The sequence below is a fragment of the Trichoplusia ni genome, chromosome 15, assembly GCF_003590095.1.
Source record: "Trichoplusia ni isolate ovarian cell line Hi5 chromosome 15, tn1, whole genome shotgun sequence".
Taxonomy (NCBI): Eukaryota; Metazoa; Arthropoda; class Insecta; order Lepidoptera; family Noctuidae; genus Trichoplusia; species Trichoplusia ni.
Genome location: NC_039492.1, coordinates 127,563 through 147,649, shown reverse-complemented (window position 1 = coordinate 147,649; position 20,087 = coordinate 127,563). Strand labels below are relative to the sequence as shown.

Sequence of the window (20,087 nt, the reverse complement as noted above, 5' to 3'; positions counted from 1 at the left end):
GACATTTATTTCTATGCTTTTATTTATTTATTGAGCTAAAATTGTACACATTTTTCTAGATTTTTATAGAATTGCTTAATTACTATAAGAACGCAAGTGAAACCACGTTATGTTATTGCTATGTTAGTTAATTATAGGCTTGTCTAAAAGTGATTGGAAGGTGTTATTCTATATGTACTACATAACATAAATATTTATTTTCATATTCTTTAATATGTACTGTAATGGCGCGTTCATTGAATTGAAGCTGTGATAGCCTGGTGGTAAGATCGCAAGATTGCCAAGTCAAAGGTCTCGAGTTCGATTCCAAGGCACATAACCACTTTTTTAATGTGGTTACGTTTTTAAATAAATATTAACGCATCCGTGTTTTAGAAATAAAATTGTTTATTCTGCAAATAGAATAAATTATATGACATGTCAAATGTTTTTTTTAAGCTGTCGCGGTCGATACAAACTCTAAAGGATGTTCTCAAGTCCAGGAAATGTTGTGTTTTAAACGGAAATCGAAATTTTTAGTACGAAAACCATAATAATTTTGAATATAATACTATCGTCCATGAACTACAGTGTAGTAACAATTAAGAAACAGCGATAACGCATCGATAACGCATCAATAATTTTTAGAACATTCGATAGCAGGCGTAACACGCTGATAACACTATCAGTGATATCTGATGTGTTAACCGTGTGTATCTGTACTATTGCTGTATGATAATAATGGATTTTAATTTAATTAGTATGGCAATTAATTTTCCTTTTTAAGCGACTTCAAAAAAGGAGGTTCCGAGTTTGACCGGTTTGTATGTACGTACGTTTGTCCGCGACTTTACGTGGGTTCTAAAACGAATCGGGTTTTAAGAATTCCTTACTTGTGTACTTACTACGCGGACAAAGTCACGGGCAATAGCTAGTACATAATAAACCAGCGTTGTTTTTCTTTGTGTGGTCTTCTTTGCGGCTTATGACACAGCTTATGCCCTGCCGGTTCTTCTCCATAAGAGTGACACTTTGGAACCGCGCATCTAGAGGCACCTTAACGTTTTGAAAGTGCCTGGAAAACGGCCTACTTGAAATAAAAAACTTGATTTTGATTTCTGATTTTGATTATGTTATACGCTGAATAAGCGACAATTAGTTCTATCCTTGATTATAATTGGATAAGTTTGTTGTAGTAAACAAGACTGGAAATGTTTTATTTACAGTGCAATAGTTAATAACTAAATTCAGTAGTTAAACGTTCTATTGCTGATAATTGAGTGTTCTCTGTATCAAAATAAAAAAGGTTTAGTTCAATTAGACCACCTCCTGACATGTACAGATTTATATTGATAATATTCTTACAGATTCTTTAAAGTTCCGAAAGTGCAGTCACTTTTGGATGACGATTTTAATTTCGAATCATCATCGAAACGATAAGCGTTACACTTAAAAGACATTACAGGACTAGCGGTTCCCAGCAATTCCTCGATCAAAAGGTAAATCTCAAAAGTACCTGAGGTAGTATACTTGTCAAATAATCCGCTTAAAAAAAAATTATTTCTACCAAAGCTTAACTTCCAAACAGGGAAAATGACACAGATGTGTCAAACAGTTTTGTCAATCAACAACGCTTTTTACACGACGGCAATTACATGCTACTATAACATAAAGGAAAACTCGCTTTTTCCTCAAGAGATTTACGCCTCGAAACAAATATTCATATTTTTCTTACTCTCAAAAACAGAATCTTAGGGAAAACTTTTGTTTATTATTTGCGTACTTACCGCATTGTCATGGTGTGTCATATCAATGAGTGGGGCTTCACAAACTGAGAATCGAACGGGCACTATTTTGACCCCGTTTTCGTCGCTAGAATATGACGCATGTATAATGTTGTTAGGATATGTTTTCTGCTTCGCGGAATTATGATTGTTCCTTTTTTAACTTAATTAAATATTCCACTGTAGCCGCGACGTATCTTTATTGTTCTTAAGAATCGTAATGGACAAATAATTTATAAGTATCTATTTCACCAATAGGGGAATGTTCACCAATGCACGCTATATTTTAGTAAAATTATACTCAAAATGCTTATAGCAAATTTTAAACGAAGAAGCAAGCAAGCTTCTTAGAGGATAGAAAATAATATCATGGTTATGCATGTTTTTAGACATGCGAAGTGTGAAAAGAATTATTTTAAAATCCCAGCAAAACCCCTTCGTATACACTCATAAGATACGCTTACTCCGGTATTAATTCCGATCAATCCAAGGCTAATAAAAGACTAAAATTAATATACTGAGCAGAAGTATTATCTTTAAGTTTAGAATTCTTTAGATTCCAATTTATTCTTCTCTATAGCAATCAAACAATTTTACATCAGTCTTTCGTTAAGCATACTAGTCATCATAATTCTGAACGTCATCTGTCAGAATATATTTCAAGATTAACCAAGTACCTTTTGATGTGCAACAAAACAAAAGAGAAAGGCATATATATTACAAGACTCGTAACTCGTACTTACAAGAGCTACGGCGATTTGTCCCACAGTAGCGCGGAAATAATAACTATACATGTGTTACTATGTACGATTGTTTGTTGAACTTACGAGGGTATTAGCCATCCACCTGACATCGGGATTATACCGTGCGGCAACATCAAAGGGTATTGTGCGTCAACTAAACGGGCTTGTACGCAAATGACGGCGGCGCAGGCGCAGCAACTGTGACAGAATTACGCTCACCGCCTTGTTCCTGGTTTATTGTGTTTTTTTTTATATGTTCTCGTGTTGAGATGTAGGATAATGTTGTAAGGATATTGTTTTACATGAAAATTGTATTTTAGAATAGCTTTTCGCTTTAGTTGTTGGATTTCAGCGTTTAAATGTTTCTAATGGATAGGTACTATATTCTTTTTTGAAGTTGATTATAAGTGTATTCTTTCACAATATTTATTTAGTTGTGATGCGGAGATGGGATTATAATCAGTAGGGACGGACATACTAAACTTGTAGGTAAAGAAAAGGATATATTTTTCACGATTACATAGGTAATTACAATAATCCATGCAGAGGTAAATAGCTAGTAGGTAGGCAATCTAATAATATATTTTTAAATTAGCAGATCCAGCTGATTTGTGAATCTAAAATATCCAGGGCGCCACTCAAACGCGTAAAAAAAGAACATTCAAATAGGTCCAGCAGTTTATGAGAACTTTAGTGACATACACTCGTACAGTGGAATTATACATACATATAGTAGAAGTTTACGTATGTAAATGTAGTAAAAAATATAATATAACGTGGAACAATAAATAAGAATGGTGATAAAAAACGGAGTCTTTCGTCTATCATTTGCAAAAATCTAAAAACTATGAAGGAAGGTTGTGATGAGCACTTAAATATTTAATTTATTGCGACATCTACTTAATTAAAGATAAGTTATTATGACAATATTCTAAGATTTATTTATAAAATTGAACATCATCAATTTGTATAACAGTAAAGGAGATTTTTTTATTTAAATTAAATTGAAACTGGTCTCTGTTTTACAACATGCCTATAATTATATAAGGTGAAACAAATTGTGTAAGAATAATGTGAAATAACTGGTCGGTTTTTTTACTTTTATACACTACTAGCATTTGCCTGTGACTCGTTCCGCGTTACCCGCGTGCAACCTTTTTTTCCAGTTAAAATAGCCTACGTCTTTTCTCTGGCTTAAGACTATCTTTAAACCACATTTTATCACAATCAATTGAGTAGTTTTGGAGTGAAAGCGAGACAAACAGACAGAGATACTTTTACACTTATAATATTAGTACGGATTTACAATAATTCGAAAACAGGACTTTTAATTTAACCTCCAATCCAAAAAGTGCTTAGAAAAATAACAGTGAATCATATTGAGTCGCCGCCTCAGATAAAACAGTTCGCTAAAGTGCACTACGTCTTCATGTTTCAATCCTGCATACCACACTGGGCAGAGGGCAGATAACGACACGTAATTGGTATGTGTAATACAGATTTTATTCAATACGATACCGTCAAGTGTACCACTTCATGTAATGGTTTAGATAAACTGAATTCTTGATACACTAGTGTCGTGTAGTTCGATTCTCTGGTTCTCTGCTAAATTTAACTGTTGTAGGTTATTTTTGTGATTCATTTATAAGCTGGATTTTTAACTCAAACGCGAATAGATTGGTTTTGTTAAGAGTTTGAGGTGTGTTTTAGATTTTAGTTGACTTTTTAAAAAGTCAAGAGACAGACATATGAAATAACACCTTATTTGATATGTCTGTCTCTCTGTGGCATCATAGCTCCCGAACGCATTGAACGATTTCTTTTTTTTTGTTTTATATTAAAAGTGAGTTATGTGTGTTCCACATATTTATTTTTAATCGGTCAAGGTATTTCGATGACGACTAGATAAACACTGTAAATCATAATTCTAAGAGCAAATACATCCTGTGAGAGATAATATAAATTATTAAGTAATTTAAATCTTGAGTAATCAACGCACCAAACATACAAACAACAAAACTATAAATAGATTATCCAGAATCGAACTCCAACCACCTATGATCAAAGTCTGATTAATATCGCTAAGAAACATTGACTCGCCACAGATAACACATTCTAATTATATTTTATCTGTCAAACTTGAGTATTGTCTGTTAGCAGACCGTATGGTCTTAAGATAAGGAGTAATGATCGATTGATAGTTTTTAAAACTGTAATATAATTATGTAAGCACTAGTTGTTGCACGAGGCTTCACTTGCTTGGATGTCTCTTGAAATACCAGCCAATTATACATAAAAGTTTAAATGCAAATTTTAAAAAAATCGCCTATGGTCATCTTATTTTCATCGGTGATGTACAAAACGATGTCAGAATTTTTAAACCACCTTTAGAGAGGTCTCCGACGTAGTTTTAACATACCCTGAACTCCGTTTTTAGCAAGTGATAATTACTTTGGATTAGGCATTGAATTTGAAATTGCCAAGATGTGAACCTACGATTTTTGACTTGACCGTTCAACGGTCATACAACTAAGCTATCACTGCGGTTAGTAGCTTGGGTGGACTATCTAAGTTACTTACCGTAAGAAACAAAGGAAAAGATTTTTGCATTGCAGTAAATAAATGCAATCAGACCAACAAAAATAAGTTTTCATATTCGGTGAGCCAAGTTTCAACACATTTAAAAAAAGGAACGTCAAATAAACAATTCAAAATTGGAACACCAAACCGTGTATTACAACATAAAAATAATTCAAAAAAGGAACGTGCAAATTGGAATTCGAACAAGCGATTCTATATTTAAACTCGAGTGACAGTTATAACCGTTACAGGTCACCTTGAAAGTACAATATAGCTGTCAGCGATGCGATAAAGATTACAATAACTCAGTAAAAGTATGAAAAATAACTATCGAATCTGTGTTGACATTCGCAAAGAGATAACAGGTCAACCGAGATACTGTATCAGTTAAACATTAATCATTTACTTTCTACTTGCACTCGTCTTATAAATCGTATTGTTACGTCATTTTTGGATTGGGGTTCCGTAAACTGAAAATAAATCCCTTGATATCTGTGATACAGACAAAGCAATTTGGTTAAGTGTGTTTTTTCGCATTGTTTTTTTCACCGCCACCGCTGTTCTTACATAGTATGAAACGGCCGTGTCTGGTTATTATTAGCACCTATTACTTGTAACATTATCATCAAATTGATAATTGATTCAGATTTCAATGCACCGTAAAGGCCACCACGTCAAACTCACTGTAATCCACGAATGCTTTTCCTGAGTCTGGGTGTCTTTCTGCATAAGACGTGATTGTTTGCGAAACCCCCCGCGATACAAAGATTAATTGCCTAGAAAAAGAGAGAATTGCTTATTTCTAAAATCTTGTTTGATTTGATTCGTTTTAAGACTAATTTTCTATGCTATGTTGAAGTTTACTGGCAGTCTTGGCTTCAACTCATTTTCACGCACCGTTTTAACTCCACAACTCATCTGCACCGTTTTGATTTTATCACAGATTAAAAAGCAAATGGAGAGAACCTATTCTCATATTCATTTTCTCACGTCACATTATTTTGTTTATACTTTCATACGGGTTTATCTGTATCTACGTAGCAAGTACCTTCTTGTCATTATGTACTTTATAGATACACTTTTGTTTTTTAATTAATTACTAGGCTAGATAAAAGAGTCTTGTTACTTTCGAGAAAGTTTTAACAACTGTCAATGCTCCTTTCTTATTCAAGTAATGATAAAATTAATAGTTTTTTGTAATATGAGATAAATAAGATTTTCAGTCAATAACCTCGAACTGTATGCCTTTGCTGTTTTAAAACGGACATTGTAAATGACGTTTCGGAGGAGTTCAGTTACGTAGGTACACCGTGACACGAAAATTTTATATATTAGACTAGCTGTTGCCCGCGACTTCGTCCCCGTGGGTAGAAGATAATAATATAAGTTATGATTTATACCTGCCATTGTATCTTCGATCCTATTAGACGCAGCGTGATGGTTTGTAGCCTAAAGCCTTCCTCGATGAATGGTCTATTTAACACAAAAATAATTTTTCGATTTGGACCAGTAAACAAAAATAATTTTTCGTATTTCCTGAGATTTGCGCGTTCAAACAAACAAACAAACAAACTCTTCAGCTTTATATATTAGTATAGATATAGATTACTTTTTTCTTGTCTTTCTTGACTTTTCCTACGCGGGTCGAAAAAGCGACACGTCGCGCTTACTGGGTTTGGCATGGTGAGCCTGACCACTCGGTTATCCGCTCACTCAAATTAAAAAATGATTTTAATATCTTTTACACCTGACACAAGCCCATTTCTTCTTTAGATAATACTTCAGTAGTTTTATAAGTATTTAAATGTAGGTAGATTGAATCTCCGTCGATAGTTATCGAAACTAGTTTGTTTTATCATATGTTAACACACATTTTATTGCATGTCCCATCACTTAATTAAAATATAATACAATAATACTAAAAATATTCAAATTTTACAAGATAGGACGTTTATAATGGTTGTATAAATAACCACACAAGAACAAAATGGACATGTTTTTTTTATGTTTTTAAGTGGTTTTTACATGTTTTCGTAGATATGAGGCTTGTAATCTGTGATAAGGTAGGAAATAACTAGTAAGTAGATACTTCTATTACTTAAGGTCCAGTTCTATTTTGTTAAAATGTTGTTCGGTTGTATTCTTGTTGTTGATCAACCAAAAACTTTCTTTTCATCCAATCTTTTTTTTTCTCTAGCCCACTGTGTCCCACTGCTGGGCAAAGGCCTCCCCCAAATCCTTCCACAACTCTCTATTCTGGGCCGCATGGAACCAGCCTGCGTGGTAAGCGTTAAGGTCGTCTCGCCACCGCTTCCTAGGTCACCCACGACGACGCCGTCCATCCGTTGGCTCCCATAGTGTGGTGACTTTGTCCCAACGATTGCATTCCATCCAATCTTATTAAGGGGAATTACTAAAAACGCGTAAGTTTGTATGTGTGGACGTAGCGGTAGTACTCGTGTAGGAGGCGGGCCCGCGGGCCACAGCTAGTTTTTATACCATTATTGTACTTTGTCCTTTTTTTACCTTGTGTTATAAAACTGAACTGTAGATGCGCCACAGCCAGAAACCTTTTCTTCTCAAAATGAGACGAGGACTGATCATGACTCTTACTTACTTGCAGATTGATAATTTCAGACTCACAAACAACAAGATCTAAATGTCCAAGTCGAGTATCATCATCGACTTACAAAACAATACAATTAAACAAATCACCAAAAAGCCGTCTCCACTAAACCCTCACTGAACCAGCTTAGTGGTGGATGTAATCCCAAACATCCCCACGAATACCATGCCCCATTTAACCCCACACCACCCCACACCACTCGCATATAATTTATCACAACGTTTCCACTATAAAGTCGCTATAAGTTGTAACTATCTTCGCCCGAGATAACTAGCAATCAAAGAAATATTAATAATTCGATAACAGATTATTGACCCTGGATAGAAATGTACCAACAAAAAAGTTATAACGTTTGTCTGTAGGTATTGTTGCGTATTAGATGTTAGGATTTAATTAAGCTCCGGTTTTAATTAATTTAGTTCCTTTAGAATAGAATATTCTTAAGAGTAATCTATAGAATGGCGAAATTAATTATAATCTAGATTGTAATGATTCATGTTAGATGTTTGACGACCTCCGTGGTCGAGTGGCGTACGCACCGGTTTCAAGGTGTCGCTAGCTCTGAGGTCCCGGGTTCGATCCCCGGTCGGGTCAATGTAAAAATTAACATTTCTACATTGTCTCGGGTCTGGGTGTTTGTGGTACCTTCGTTGTATCTGAATTCCATAACACAAGTGCTTCAGCAACTTACTTTGGGTTCAGAACAATGTATGTGATGTTGTCCGCATTTATTATTATTTATTATTTATTTATGTTGTCCATGAAATTACTTTTATATAGTGTGTCCATATCCATTCAGTTTTATCTTCAATAGAGGTATCTTATAGAGAGTATTACTTGAAATATAAATAAAATAAAATTTATGTATGGAAAAAATATAATAAATTTTAAATATAAAAATAGTAGCCGGCATCTGGAACAGGGTCCAAGTTGCCGGTGGTTAGGGCTCCAGAGACAGAAACCTTCTTACTTAATTTAAACACCCTTCATTCATTTCATTGTCAACTAGTTCATTGTGGTTTTGTCCTTGTTCTTTCCGTTTTTTTTTTACATATATATGGTATTTTTCTTAATTATATTTTTTCCCTGTTGAGAATTGTTTGATTTTTATACTTGTCCTGTTTTTGTTGTTGTACAAATTCTTTTGAGATGTTTTTTATCTCTCTACATATCATGCAACATTATTTTATTTTAACCAATATTTAATATAACTCTGCTGGAATGATTAATGTAATATAGAAATTTTACTACACGGATAGCGGAGTGATGTAAAATCACCACGCTAAACTACTGTTCGCGGGTTCGATCCCCGAGTAGGACAAGCATTTATGTGATCCACGAATGGTTGTTCCGAGTCTGGGTTTCGGGTACATGTGATTTGAATGATTATTAATTGTGAAAATGATTTTAATCCTTGTATCGGGAGGGGTCTCGACGCAAGTTTTTTTTAAAAGAATGCATAGTTATGTGCAAAGGATCCGTATGAATTACAGTCGAAAACGGTTTACCTTTCTACGGTATAAATATTTCAATAGCCTTCGTTTGATCCAAATATATTATGTGCCTTAAAAATCTAATAATTCCGACAAACAGATTTCTTAAATATATGAAACGTATTTATTATTTCATTGTTGAGTAGAGGTTCATCACTTGCCGTTTAAATTGTATTTCAGCATACTGTCTCAATTGTATTTTTGTTTACTCTTTAAAACAAAAAATACCTTTCTGATATATTTGGATATCTATATAGTACATACGGACGGACAAAGCTCATAATTTTAGTCAAATACCCAAGTGAAAGCGTGTGTGTATGTTACTTAATAAGCATTTGTAAAGTCCCGGTATGTTTGAAATAGAACGGATATTTTTTTTAAAGACTTAGCATAAGTTATAAACACTTTTCTAGTACAGATTTTTTGCATTAATTATGTTATTGTGACTATGTTTAAATGTTTAACTTCATCATGAAAATAAAGCAAGTCATTAAAAACAATGTTATCAATGTGTTTTGTCAGTAATTTTAAAGTTCATTAATATTGGAAGGATTTACAGTTGAATAAACTTGTTCAGAGTTTTTAATATATTAATAATTTCAGTGGTTTTATAAACAGATTATTATAATACAGGTAAGTTATTTTTAGTTTTGTTTACTTATATACTTAAATACAAATACACAATTAGAGAAACTAAAAAACAATTACAATTATATCTTGGTATAAATGGTAAATAAGAACTAATTTATACTGTTATTACGGCATTTTTTTAATCCGATTTTTAGAATATATCCCGTTGTAAAAATTCATGTACATATTAAAATTAATATATAATTCTACCCTTCTTCTACTTTTGTTTTGAAAAATGTTTGTCGCTTAAATAATATCCCTTCAATATACAAAATATAAAAAAATGACAAGCAAGTTAAATTAGTACCAGTGAACTTAGAAATCTGAGAGTTTCAGAGCTGTTAAACTTGTGTTCCTCTTTTACTCAAAACCCGCAGTGCCGATTGAGATGAAATTTAAGACACATATAGTTTATGTTTTAGAGTTTCATATTGGATATTGTTTGTATCGATAAATAGCGTATTGTTAAGTTCAGTTCCGAATAATTCTAGTAGTCTTAAAGTTAATAAACAAATAATGATTAACTCTTGGTTACTTTTAACGTTCTTATATTCTAGATATATGTATGAACCAAAAATAAAACAATTTGGATAAAGATGTATGACTAAGTTGAATGAAACAATTCCATACAAATTTTACATACATTTCGGGGAAGTTAGCCAATTAATTCATTGTCATAAAAAAACGAGTTTGTGAAACAATGTATGTTACAAAAAGATAACAAAATTCAATGAATTGATGTTAAATAATTAAGTTAAAATGATAGATAACGTGATAAGGGTTAAGTTAAACTGGTTTTAACTTCGTTTTGATGACGAGTTAACTTTAAAGTAACTTTAAAACTTTGTTAGTAAATTTTTGTAGCTACAAATATTTTAGTTTTAAAACAAATTGTTTCTTATTTGGGTATTGTTATAACCTTACTTATTTCAAAAATGGAATAGAGAAAAAAAAAGCAAGATTCAAACAAGAATCTATTTCGAAATCAAATTTCAAAAAAAACTTAAAAACTTATTTAAAAAAATTTAGCAAACATTCCATTCCAGTCTATAACTTACGTTTCAGCGGTTTGGGGTTGCTCTGTTTCCTTCGTGACATGACCTAGCACAGGGCTCCGGCGTTTCCCAACATGACACACACTAGCACTACACACGATACAGTTAGGTTGCACTGCACGCGACCGACTCCCGCTGCGGCCGAGACGCGACTAGCTGGAGGCGGTCTTGGCCGACTCGACCACGTTGCTACAATTCGCGATTCTCTTGAGGGCTGGATTTAGCTCCGCCCCCTTTAGGCCCCCCCGCCCCGTAGCGCGTAGACCCGTAGCACCGTAGACTGTCTATGATGACTTTTTTGAGTTTAGATTTTATAGACCTACTGCTGTTATTATCAATTTTCTATGTTAGAGAATGTGTGTAGTAAACTATTTTTTATTGTTGTTATTGTAAAGCCCTTAGATGATTAACAGTTATAAACTTGCTTTAACATCATTAAATTATTTTCGTAACATTTTTTTTTTGATACTTTTAAATACTATTAATTGATTTACTTATAGAGCATTACCATACACAAAGATTCTCTCCATACTTATAGCAATATGTTTGAACAAGATCCTTAGTTACTAGGTTTTTTTTTAAATAAGGTTAAAAATATTTTTTTCAGGACCTGTGTCCTTTTTTAAAGCACAGTAGAGCCGTAAAAAAATTGGACGGAAGATATGGGTGAATTGTCTATAAGAAAAAAAAAATATTTTTTCATTTGGAGTCAGCAAAAGAAAAGAAGAAGAATTTTAGTTCTCAACATTCTTGACTTTCCATGATCTAAAGATAAAGACGTAAAAAATGTCTCAAATCGCTTCTTTTCATCTTTTTTTCTAGTTGTTCCTTAGGACTTAGAAAATAGATGAAAAAGCTCTACCGGCCTCTTCTTCTTAAATCATAAGTGATTTCAAAAAGAAGAAGCGATTTGATAAATTGAGATTATCCAAAAAAATACGAAAATGATTAATTTTAGTACTTTCACAATAAAACATTATGCCCAGTATCGCAGTGATGTAAGTTTTAAACTATAGACTTTATGCATCAAAACATTTTGACGTATTCCAAATAATTGGAAATGAAACAAACCCACCTTTTTGGAGATCGAGTAAAAAAGGGTTAAATTGCGCTACTAGAGAAAGGAACTCATGACAATATGTAATATAATTGTAACTTTAAGTAATTCACCAATAATTTAAAGAAATTTGTGTAAAGCAAGACCGTAAATATTAAAATCTTTAGCAAGATTTACGCTTTTAATAATTCAAGGCTATCTGGACAAGGAAAAAATATTTTGACAAAGTTGCCACTGTTTTAATATATTTATCTCACTATTTTATAACATATTTTTAAAACGTTTGGGGTTGAATCGTTCGGGACATGGGGACCAACCGAGTTCTTTATAAAATAGTTCTGGGCATGTGACCCGACTTTGGCAGGGATGACGACTTGATTTTAACGCTCTCTAAAATATGTTTGTTATTTATTTTGTATTCATATTAAGTTTAATTTTTTAAGTTAAATAGTATTCAAATGTAAATATGAAATTCAGAATTGTTGTAAATATTATTTTGTATGGTGCTATGTGATGTGAAAAACAATGGTTATGGGTCCTTTTTAATTGTTTTAACTCACTGTTAACTTTGCGGAAAAAGACAGTAGGTATTGATTATTTTTTTAGTTTATAAAAATATTTCAATACATAGTTTGAATCTCAAAGCAGTAAGGTCATTATAAATCTTAAGAAGTCCTAAAATTCCCATCGGTTGGTTCTGTGCCTATAGTTGAAGTTAAACCTAAAGATAGCGCAAGACCTAACCTATTTACACCATAAAATATTAGATAAAATTATCATAATACAATGCTTGTGTAACAATCCCCTAATGTAAGCACAGCATGCTACATAATTAAAGTCAGGATTATGAAAACATAATGATACATACAAATATCACCTTGGCAAAATTTAATCAATTTACTTGCTCGCTTTGAGCATTTGATGCGTAAAAAATACAATTTCTTATGTCATACAATTTGTCATTTTATTTTTGTCCGAGTCTCTAATTAAAAATAGACATTTTAACTTGCATATTGCATTAAGTTTAGAGTCTAGTAGATAAAGACAAAAATATGATTAAAAGAATAAATATTGATTTGAAAAATAAAATCTTCAGAAAAGCATTGTTCAAGCTCAAACATAAATAAAAAAAACCCTGTGTTTTGTAAATAAATGAAACGAGTAAAGCACTTACGGCAGCATCACGAATGGATATTAACCACTTACCTGTTCGCAATGATTACCATGAATTGATGAAACAAATTCATTATTTTCTTAAGGACCGATTTTTCAATCGCCAGATAACTTTTATCTGATGAATAAGTTTGACGTTTTGACAGCTTTTGTATAGAAAATATGTCAAACGGCCATATTTACTCCTCAGATAAAAGTTATCTAGCGATTGAAAAATCGGCCCTAAGTATAATGACACTACTTTTACGGATTTTATCGCGGTTTAATTTTAGATTTTAGTCCCCGACGTTTCGACACCTTTGCAGGTATCATGGTCACGGGCAGACTGGAGACTGAAGATGTTGCTCGTTGTACCTTCATATTTCATTTCAATGTCTAACGTTCGCGAAAGCCTAAGAAACCACTATATATTCTTATAAAACAGATTCTTCGTTACAATATCCTTTTGAATGAATAAAATAACAGTAAAAAAACAACATTTATCGTTCTACCGACCGCGAAATAAAAACTATCCTATTCTTATTAGCATCTGAATTAATTAAAAACCCATCACGGCCTACTCTATCAATTTATTTAAAACCTCAAAAAATGCCAATTAATTAAAACACTATTTCGTCTATCTCTAGAATTCAGCGACACATTAGCAAGAATCTTCTTTAAATTAATAGTTCTCTTCGACTTATTAAAAGCTTTTACGTTGATGACCCATTACTATAAAATAAAACGGTAAAGTTTAAACAAAACGAAATATTTAGCAATAGAATAACGTTAGCATATGTTTTTAGGTATATCACAAGAAAATCTATCGATCATTTTGTTATCAGAAACTTGTTTGCGTGAAATTTTGGAATGCAAAATACTCTGAGCGAATTTTACCTGTTCATTTTAAGGAATTTATAGATTCTAGACTATAAAACTACAAAATATTGGAATATCAAGGCCCCAATTCTGCTTTTTACAATGGCCGATGTTTTAATGAAAATTGAGTTAAAATGACACTTCTCGTATTTTGTTTTCATTGGAAATGAATTTCCAATTATTGTGTTGGCAAAATGCTTACGACAATAGGAATAACATCAAATTTAATCCAATTGCCATTTATTCATCGGCCATTGTAAAATAGCAGATTCGGGGCCCTGTACGGAGCGTAACACTTAAAATTCATTATATTGAACATAATATGTTCAAATGAGAATGAATTTCCAATTATTGTGTTGGCAAAATGTAATGAGAATACGAATAGTGACAATTTAGTCTAATTGTAATCGTAAATAGCGCAATTGGCGCCCTGAACAGCGTTTCTCTTTGACGTCTAAGTACATGAATATAATACGTATTTAGATTTGCAATTAGAAAGGTAGCAATTTTAAATTCTTTATTTGCAACTGTCACTTCACGGTCTAATATGAGGACTTGGATGAAAAAGTAGCCTTCGACTGCAAAGGTAGCCAAATGGTCATCACCCCAAGCTAATAGGGCGCGACGATCCCCGCGTAGGACGTCAGGACAAGCATAGGTGTGTTCTATTCAATGAACGTTTGATCTAAGTCTTAGTCGCTTTGAGCACGTAACTTGAATTTTTGTGAAACCACTCGCGACACAAGCAATAAATAAATTCACGGGAGAGCACAAAAGTAAAAATAGTTGATTGGTTAATTTTCACTTCTGACTTACAGTGTGAGCTACCAGAAAAAATGTTTTCAAAACATGAATCCAAAAACACTTCAAGGGCACCAGATCGCGCCGGATGACAGGATTTGGGGATATTTTTACTGGACAGCTGCACTGTAGGAAGGTATCTGTTTTTTATTACTCATTTTTTTTGCCTCTGCGTGTCTTGACAAACTAACCAAACAAGTAAGATAAATAGTTTTAATGGGTCTGTTATTAATTTCTTATTCCTGATATACTACATTGCAGTCTTTTTCGTATTTTGCCGTCGAAGATGACTAACAATTTTTTCACTTTCGTTGACTGTCCAATAAATAGGCGCGATAACTGAGTAAACGGAAGTATCTCAAAGAATTACAACTTCGCCGAAGCGAAGTATTCAAAAAATAAAGTTAGACTCATTTGAGTGTTCCCCTCCACGGAAATCTTTAGTAAAAGGCGAAAGATTTATGCGTTTTGAAGGGAAACCAGAGTTAACGTTACGAACGCCTCGAGCCGACCCAACCAAACCGCGGAAAATCTTAACACCGCCATTCAGAAATCGCCTCTCAATGCACAGTGACATCTGTTGATGCGGGGATGGAACTAAAAACTTTCTTATGTTCCTACCCTTTGTATCAAGAATCGAATCTGACATGGGCTGGTACAGAAAGTAATTTATTGTGATTGTTTATAATACTACATGCATGTGGATGTGGATACTGCTTAATCAATTAGGTGAACTTTGTTTTTTTTTTGTCACCGAGAGGGTTCAGTCTGCAAAAAAATGATACATTAACAGAGCTTGCTTGAGATGTTAGGAGATCACAGGACTACGGAAAAGGAGAGGACTAGGGAAAATAATGTAAACAGATGCGCTGCGGATTTTGGTGCGCTTTTTTTTCTCCAAAAAAGCCATGGGAAGCGGGTGAAGGGTCGACAGAATGGGGGATTTCTGTAGTTCCAAAAGTACCACTTTGTATTCCATTTTGCAGAAATACTTGGAAATAAAAAAACGCTTTGAAATTTATACCGCAGTTGAGGTTTTATTTCACACTTACAAATTTTGGAAACCTCTCGTTGCGGATGGTGAACTCAAAAATAAAGTTTACCTGAAAAGGACGATTACCTTTTTAGTTTCACCAGTTATCTAGATTTTTGTTCTCTGAACTATTCTTTTGTAGGCTCGCACTAACTTCTATACAATCAATCACTTCACGTTTGTTTTCCATGTTTATTTACAATGTTCTTGTGTATTTTTATCTCACGTCACCCACAATGCATTGTTTTTGCTTTATCCGTCATACGAACATGATTTTAGCGTGAAAAGGGGAATTACTAGAAATGCTCGGTTAAGTAGTTAAAGCTTAACTAACGGTCCGTGAAACATATAGTTTTTTTTTAAGATTAATTAAGCGTCTGTAATCAAACGACTGTATGAACTATGTCAGAAATTGGGCAAAATTTTTTTAGAACATGACTTTTTAAAAAAAAACCAAAATCTTTACATGAATACAAATGAAAAATATGAAAGCTATTGTTTCTTTTTCAAAATAGTTTTTTTATTGGAAAACTATTCTTTACTATTTATACTACTTAGGGCCGATTTTTCAATCGCCTGATAACTTTTATTCGACGAATATATTTGACGTCTTGACAGCTTTTGTATAGAAAATATGTCAAACGGCCATATTTATTCCTCAGATAAAAGTTATTTGATGATGGAAAAATCGGCCCTAAGTCTGACTGATGATTATGATACGAAATCGTTACATACTCTCCTGTCAATTTCGCACGAAACTCACATTCTCTTTTTTTTATTACAGGTATCATCCCAACTCCAATATTGTTTACCCTTAACGGCTTCCTAAGTGCTCTGGTGAAGAAAAAACAGCATCACAAACTCTACAGTGCAACCATTCACATCACTTTCTACAGTCCTCTCGTTTGCCAGAGTCCTCTGACCTCCGAAGCCTGATCCTGGGTGATGGCTGCTAGCTCTAGTAATTTTCAGAGTAATATATTTTTGCACTTTAAACAAGCTCAATGGCAGAAATTAGGGGTATGTCAGCTCCCTTATCATAATATTTAGCAGGTATCCACCTCCACTTGCACGTAGTATCATAAACTATCACAATAAATATCATTCCTTATAAGCTCATGTTAGAATTCATCCTCGATATGAAGGGCAGGAACACAAGAAAATTTTTAATTCCATACTCCCCTCAACAGATGTCACTGTGCATTGAGGGGCGATTTCTGAATGGCGGTGTTAAGATTTTCCGCGATTTGGTTGGGTCGGCTCGAGGCGTTCGTAACGTTAACTCTGGTTTCCCTTCAAAACGCATAAATCTTTCGCCTTTTACTAAAGATTTCCGTGGAGGGGAACACTCAAATGAGTCTAACTCTATTTTTTGAATACTTTGCTTCGGCGAAGTTGTAATACTTTAACAGACGCGCTTTATAATTCGCTAGATTTCAAGTGGTCTAATGACTACTGGTTTACAAAGTTTTTAAATAGCTTCTGAGGAAATCAGAATCCTACATTTCATCCACCAACGACAGAGTTACTTACTTCCAGAAACTTTTTGGTTTCCACAAAAAACTTGATTACGTCCAGCTGCACTTTGAGATACTAGGACACTACGGATGACGCAGATAAGAAAAAATATAAATTATTTTTTTGGCTTGTTGACATTTGGTAGAATGCAAAAAACAAGTCGGTCACATCCCGAATCGATCAAAAGCTTACACATCAAATTCTTCATAAAATCGTATACCCTACGACCTCCAATCAACCCTTTAAACATTTTTGGGGTCATATTTGAAAAAAAAAAATTGGAAGATAGCGTCCTTTTCGGCATCAACAATTATATTTTGGAAGGTCATTGGGAGTAGAAGTTCAAGTTTAGCTTTTAATTAATTTAAGAAACCCCGAAGGAGACGGAAGCCCAGTTTCTTCGTCCTCATCTGCCACCCCTAATTTATAGTTGATCTAAATGAAGTCTGCGGAAGCTATTCTCCAAATCTTGATTGTGTTGGCTGAAAAGTTAATAGTGGCGCTACCTATGTTTTTTGTCCATAAATTTATTTACACTAGCGCCAAGAGTATGGATCATAGTAGGTACTAAAAAGCATAAGTAGGTAAAAACGTAGTTCGAGTGAGTTTCGATAGATGGCGCTGTTATCAGTAAGGAAAATACCTAAAGTGGTCATTTGGCAACTAGATAACTTTGGTATTGTGTTCGTAAAATCCTTCATATGTATATTAAAATGACTTTGTACGTTTTTCTTATTTACCTTTTTTGTCCAAAGTTATTGAAATTCAAATTTACAGCTTCTTTGATAACCTAATGACGTTACTTGCAATCGAGGTGCGCACAGTAGATGAAGTTGGTTAAAAACCCAGTCGACAGATGTCACTGTGCATTGAGAGGCGATTTCTGAATGGCGGTGTTAAGATTTTCCGCGATTTGGTTGGGTCGGCTCGAGGCGTTCGTAAAGTTAACTCTGGTTTCCCTTCAAAACGCATAAATCTTTCGCCTTTTACTAAAGATTTCCGTGGAGGGGAACACTCAAATGAGTCTAACTCTATTTTTTGAATACTTCGCTTCGGCGAAGTTGTAAATCCTTGACAAACATCCTACTTATCGTAGGAAATAGATTATAACCGTAAGAAATGATATGTATGGGGTAGTAGCTAAACATCTTCGCAGCAAGCGTGGTTTACATTAATTTGATGGTCTAACAACTTTGTTGTCATGATCAAAATATTAAAATTTATAACGTACTGAGAGTGGTAAACTGTTCCCAAATATTCGAGATAAAGCTTATTTCTCAATTTCCTCAGCTCATTTTCAGTCTATTAACCCACAATGCTTACATTATAAGACCGTAAAGATGGGAAAACCTCCTATTTTTCTTCAGGAGCCTCCGCTATACTAAAGGCCTGCCATTAGACCCCCTATTTTAATAGTTCTCGTGCTAAAGGATAAAATGCAGAAAAATAAATAAAGTAGGAACATATTACTAAAACTACAAAAAGAGTGCACTGGGAATGTGTGTTTTAAGTAGAAAAGGAGATAACTTATGACTTGTCCCTCTTAGGACGAAACTTAAAAGCCTTAGAAAAGTGCTAAATTTATGTTTGTGTAAATGTTTGTTTGTGCTTTAGTTCTGCAATAAGCCACTAGATGGCGTTAACAGTCTGACAAACTGAGACGAATCATTATGTCGAATAACGTTTTTTCACTCTACGGGTATCAAGTACTTTTTCTCTTTAAATGTATCATGCTCAGTATTTACTAGACATTATCTTTAGAATGTTATCATCCAAATTATTAATTCTTAGTAAAACCCTTGCCAACATCCTAACTTCTACCACCAACTTCATCCAGGTCAAGACAATCAGGGCAAACCTTCAAACCGCCTTGTTTCTTTTAGATCCTTATACTTACAACTGTACCATAGTACCACCAATAGCTAATACTGCCTGAAGTCCTCGAATGACAAGTCAAAGCTCACTGTCTCTGTCTTTTGCAAAATACGTATCGCTTGTTACGAATGGTTTTTTTTTATTGAACTTTGGTTTACGGCAAGAGTAGTTTTGATTTCGCATTAGGATTGCTAAGAATGGTAAGGGAAAACATCGTGAGGAAGCCGACGAACCTGAGAATTTTTCAAGAGTGTTATAAGAGCTACGTCAGAAGCCCACGTTCGGGTTAAAATCTAACACCAGGTTGTGCATCCAGAATATAAAAGGTAGACTACATTTAATTTCTTCTTTCCTTGCGTTTAATCGTCTAGTTTGTTATATTTTGTTAACGACTCCCGCATTCAGTAATTTAATCCTTGTGTCGCTTTAGGTTTTACGAACATTCAAGTCTCTTGCACAAAGACACCCAGACTCAGGATAAGCATGCGAGGATCGCAACAATGCTTGTTCTATTGGTTCGAACCCGCGACATTTCGTTGGCGTGGTGACTTTAGCCACCCGGCTATCCGTGCAGTCGATTTTTGGAAGATTTATAATTTCTCCTTAAAGTACATGTTTTCTTGCTCCTTACGCTATAAATTGTACAACGTTTCCCATAATAGATATATCAAAAGCTGAAAATGAAAACAATGCACATAGTTTCCTGTTTTGGTCGTAGACTGATTACAGTTGTATGAAGTAACACGTTATTTGTATGTTATCATACAATAAATTTAATAAAAATCAGCAGGTAACCGAAACTTTTTGTTGCTAGAATTATTTTGCTATGATATAACACTTCAGCGATACATCAAAATCTGTTAAGAAACTCAATATTCAAGA

General features: G+C 33.8%; 1 protein-coding gene and 3 non-coding genes across 5 annotated transcripts in view; 2 read left to right on the top strand and 2 right to left on the bottom strand.

Moving 5' to 3' along the window:
- The window catches only part of LOC113501187 (zinc finger protein ush-like), a 166,661-nt gene extending 155,514 nt beyond the window's left edge, over nt 1-11,147 (bottom strand). For both annotated transcript variants that reach the window (XM_026882250.1, XM_026882251.1), the window contains exon 1: nt 10,894-11,147. Coding sequence is in view for 1 of the 2 variants with exons in the window: in XM_026882251.1 (XP_026738052.1) it covers nt 10,894-10,933 (40 nt within the window). In the remaining variant the exon portion in view is untranslated. The remainder of the gene's footprint in view (nt 1-10,893) is intronic.
- Nucleotides 11,148-15,149: 4,002 nt separating this feature from the next.
- LOC113501589 lies at nt 15,150-15,267 on the bottom strand. Its single transcript, XR_003401300.1, has one exon. It is a non-coding gene; the product is annotated as a U5 spliceosomal RNA (small nuclear RNA).
- Nucleotides 15,268-17,091: 1,824 nt separating this feature from the next.
- LOC113501583 lies at nt 17,092-17,209 on the top strand. Its single transcript, XR_003401296.1, has one exon. It is a non-coding gene; the product is annotated as a U5 spliceosomal RNA (small nuclear RNA).
- A 1,066-nt stretch (nt 17,210-18,275) lies between these two features.
- Nucleotides 18,276-18,393, top strand: LOC113501588. The gene has a single exon (XR_003401299.1). It is a non-coding gene; the product is annotated as a U5 spliceosomal RNA (small nuclear RNA).
- Nucleotides 18,394-20,087: the final 1,694 nt, after the last annotated feature.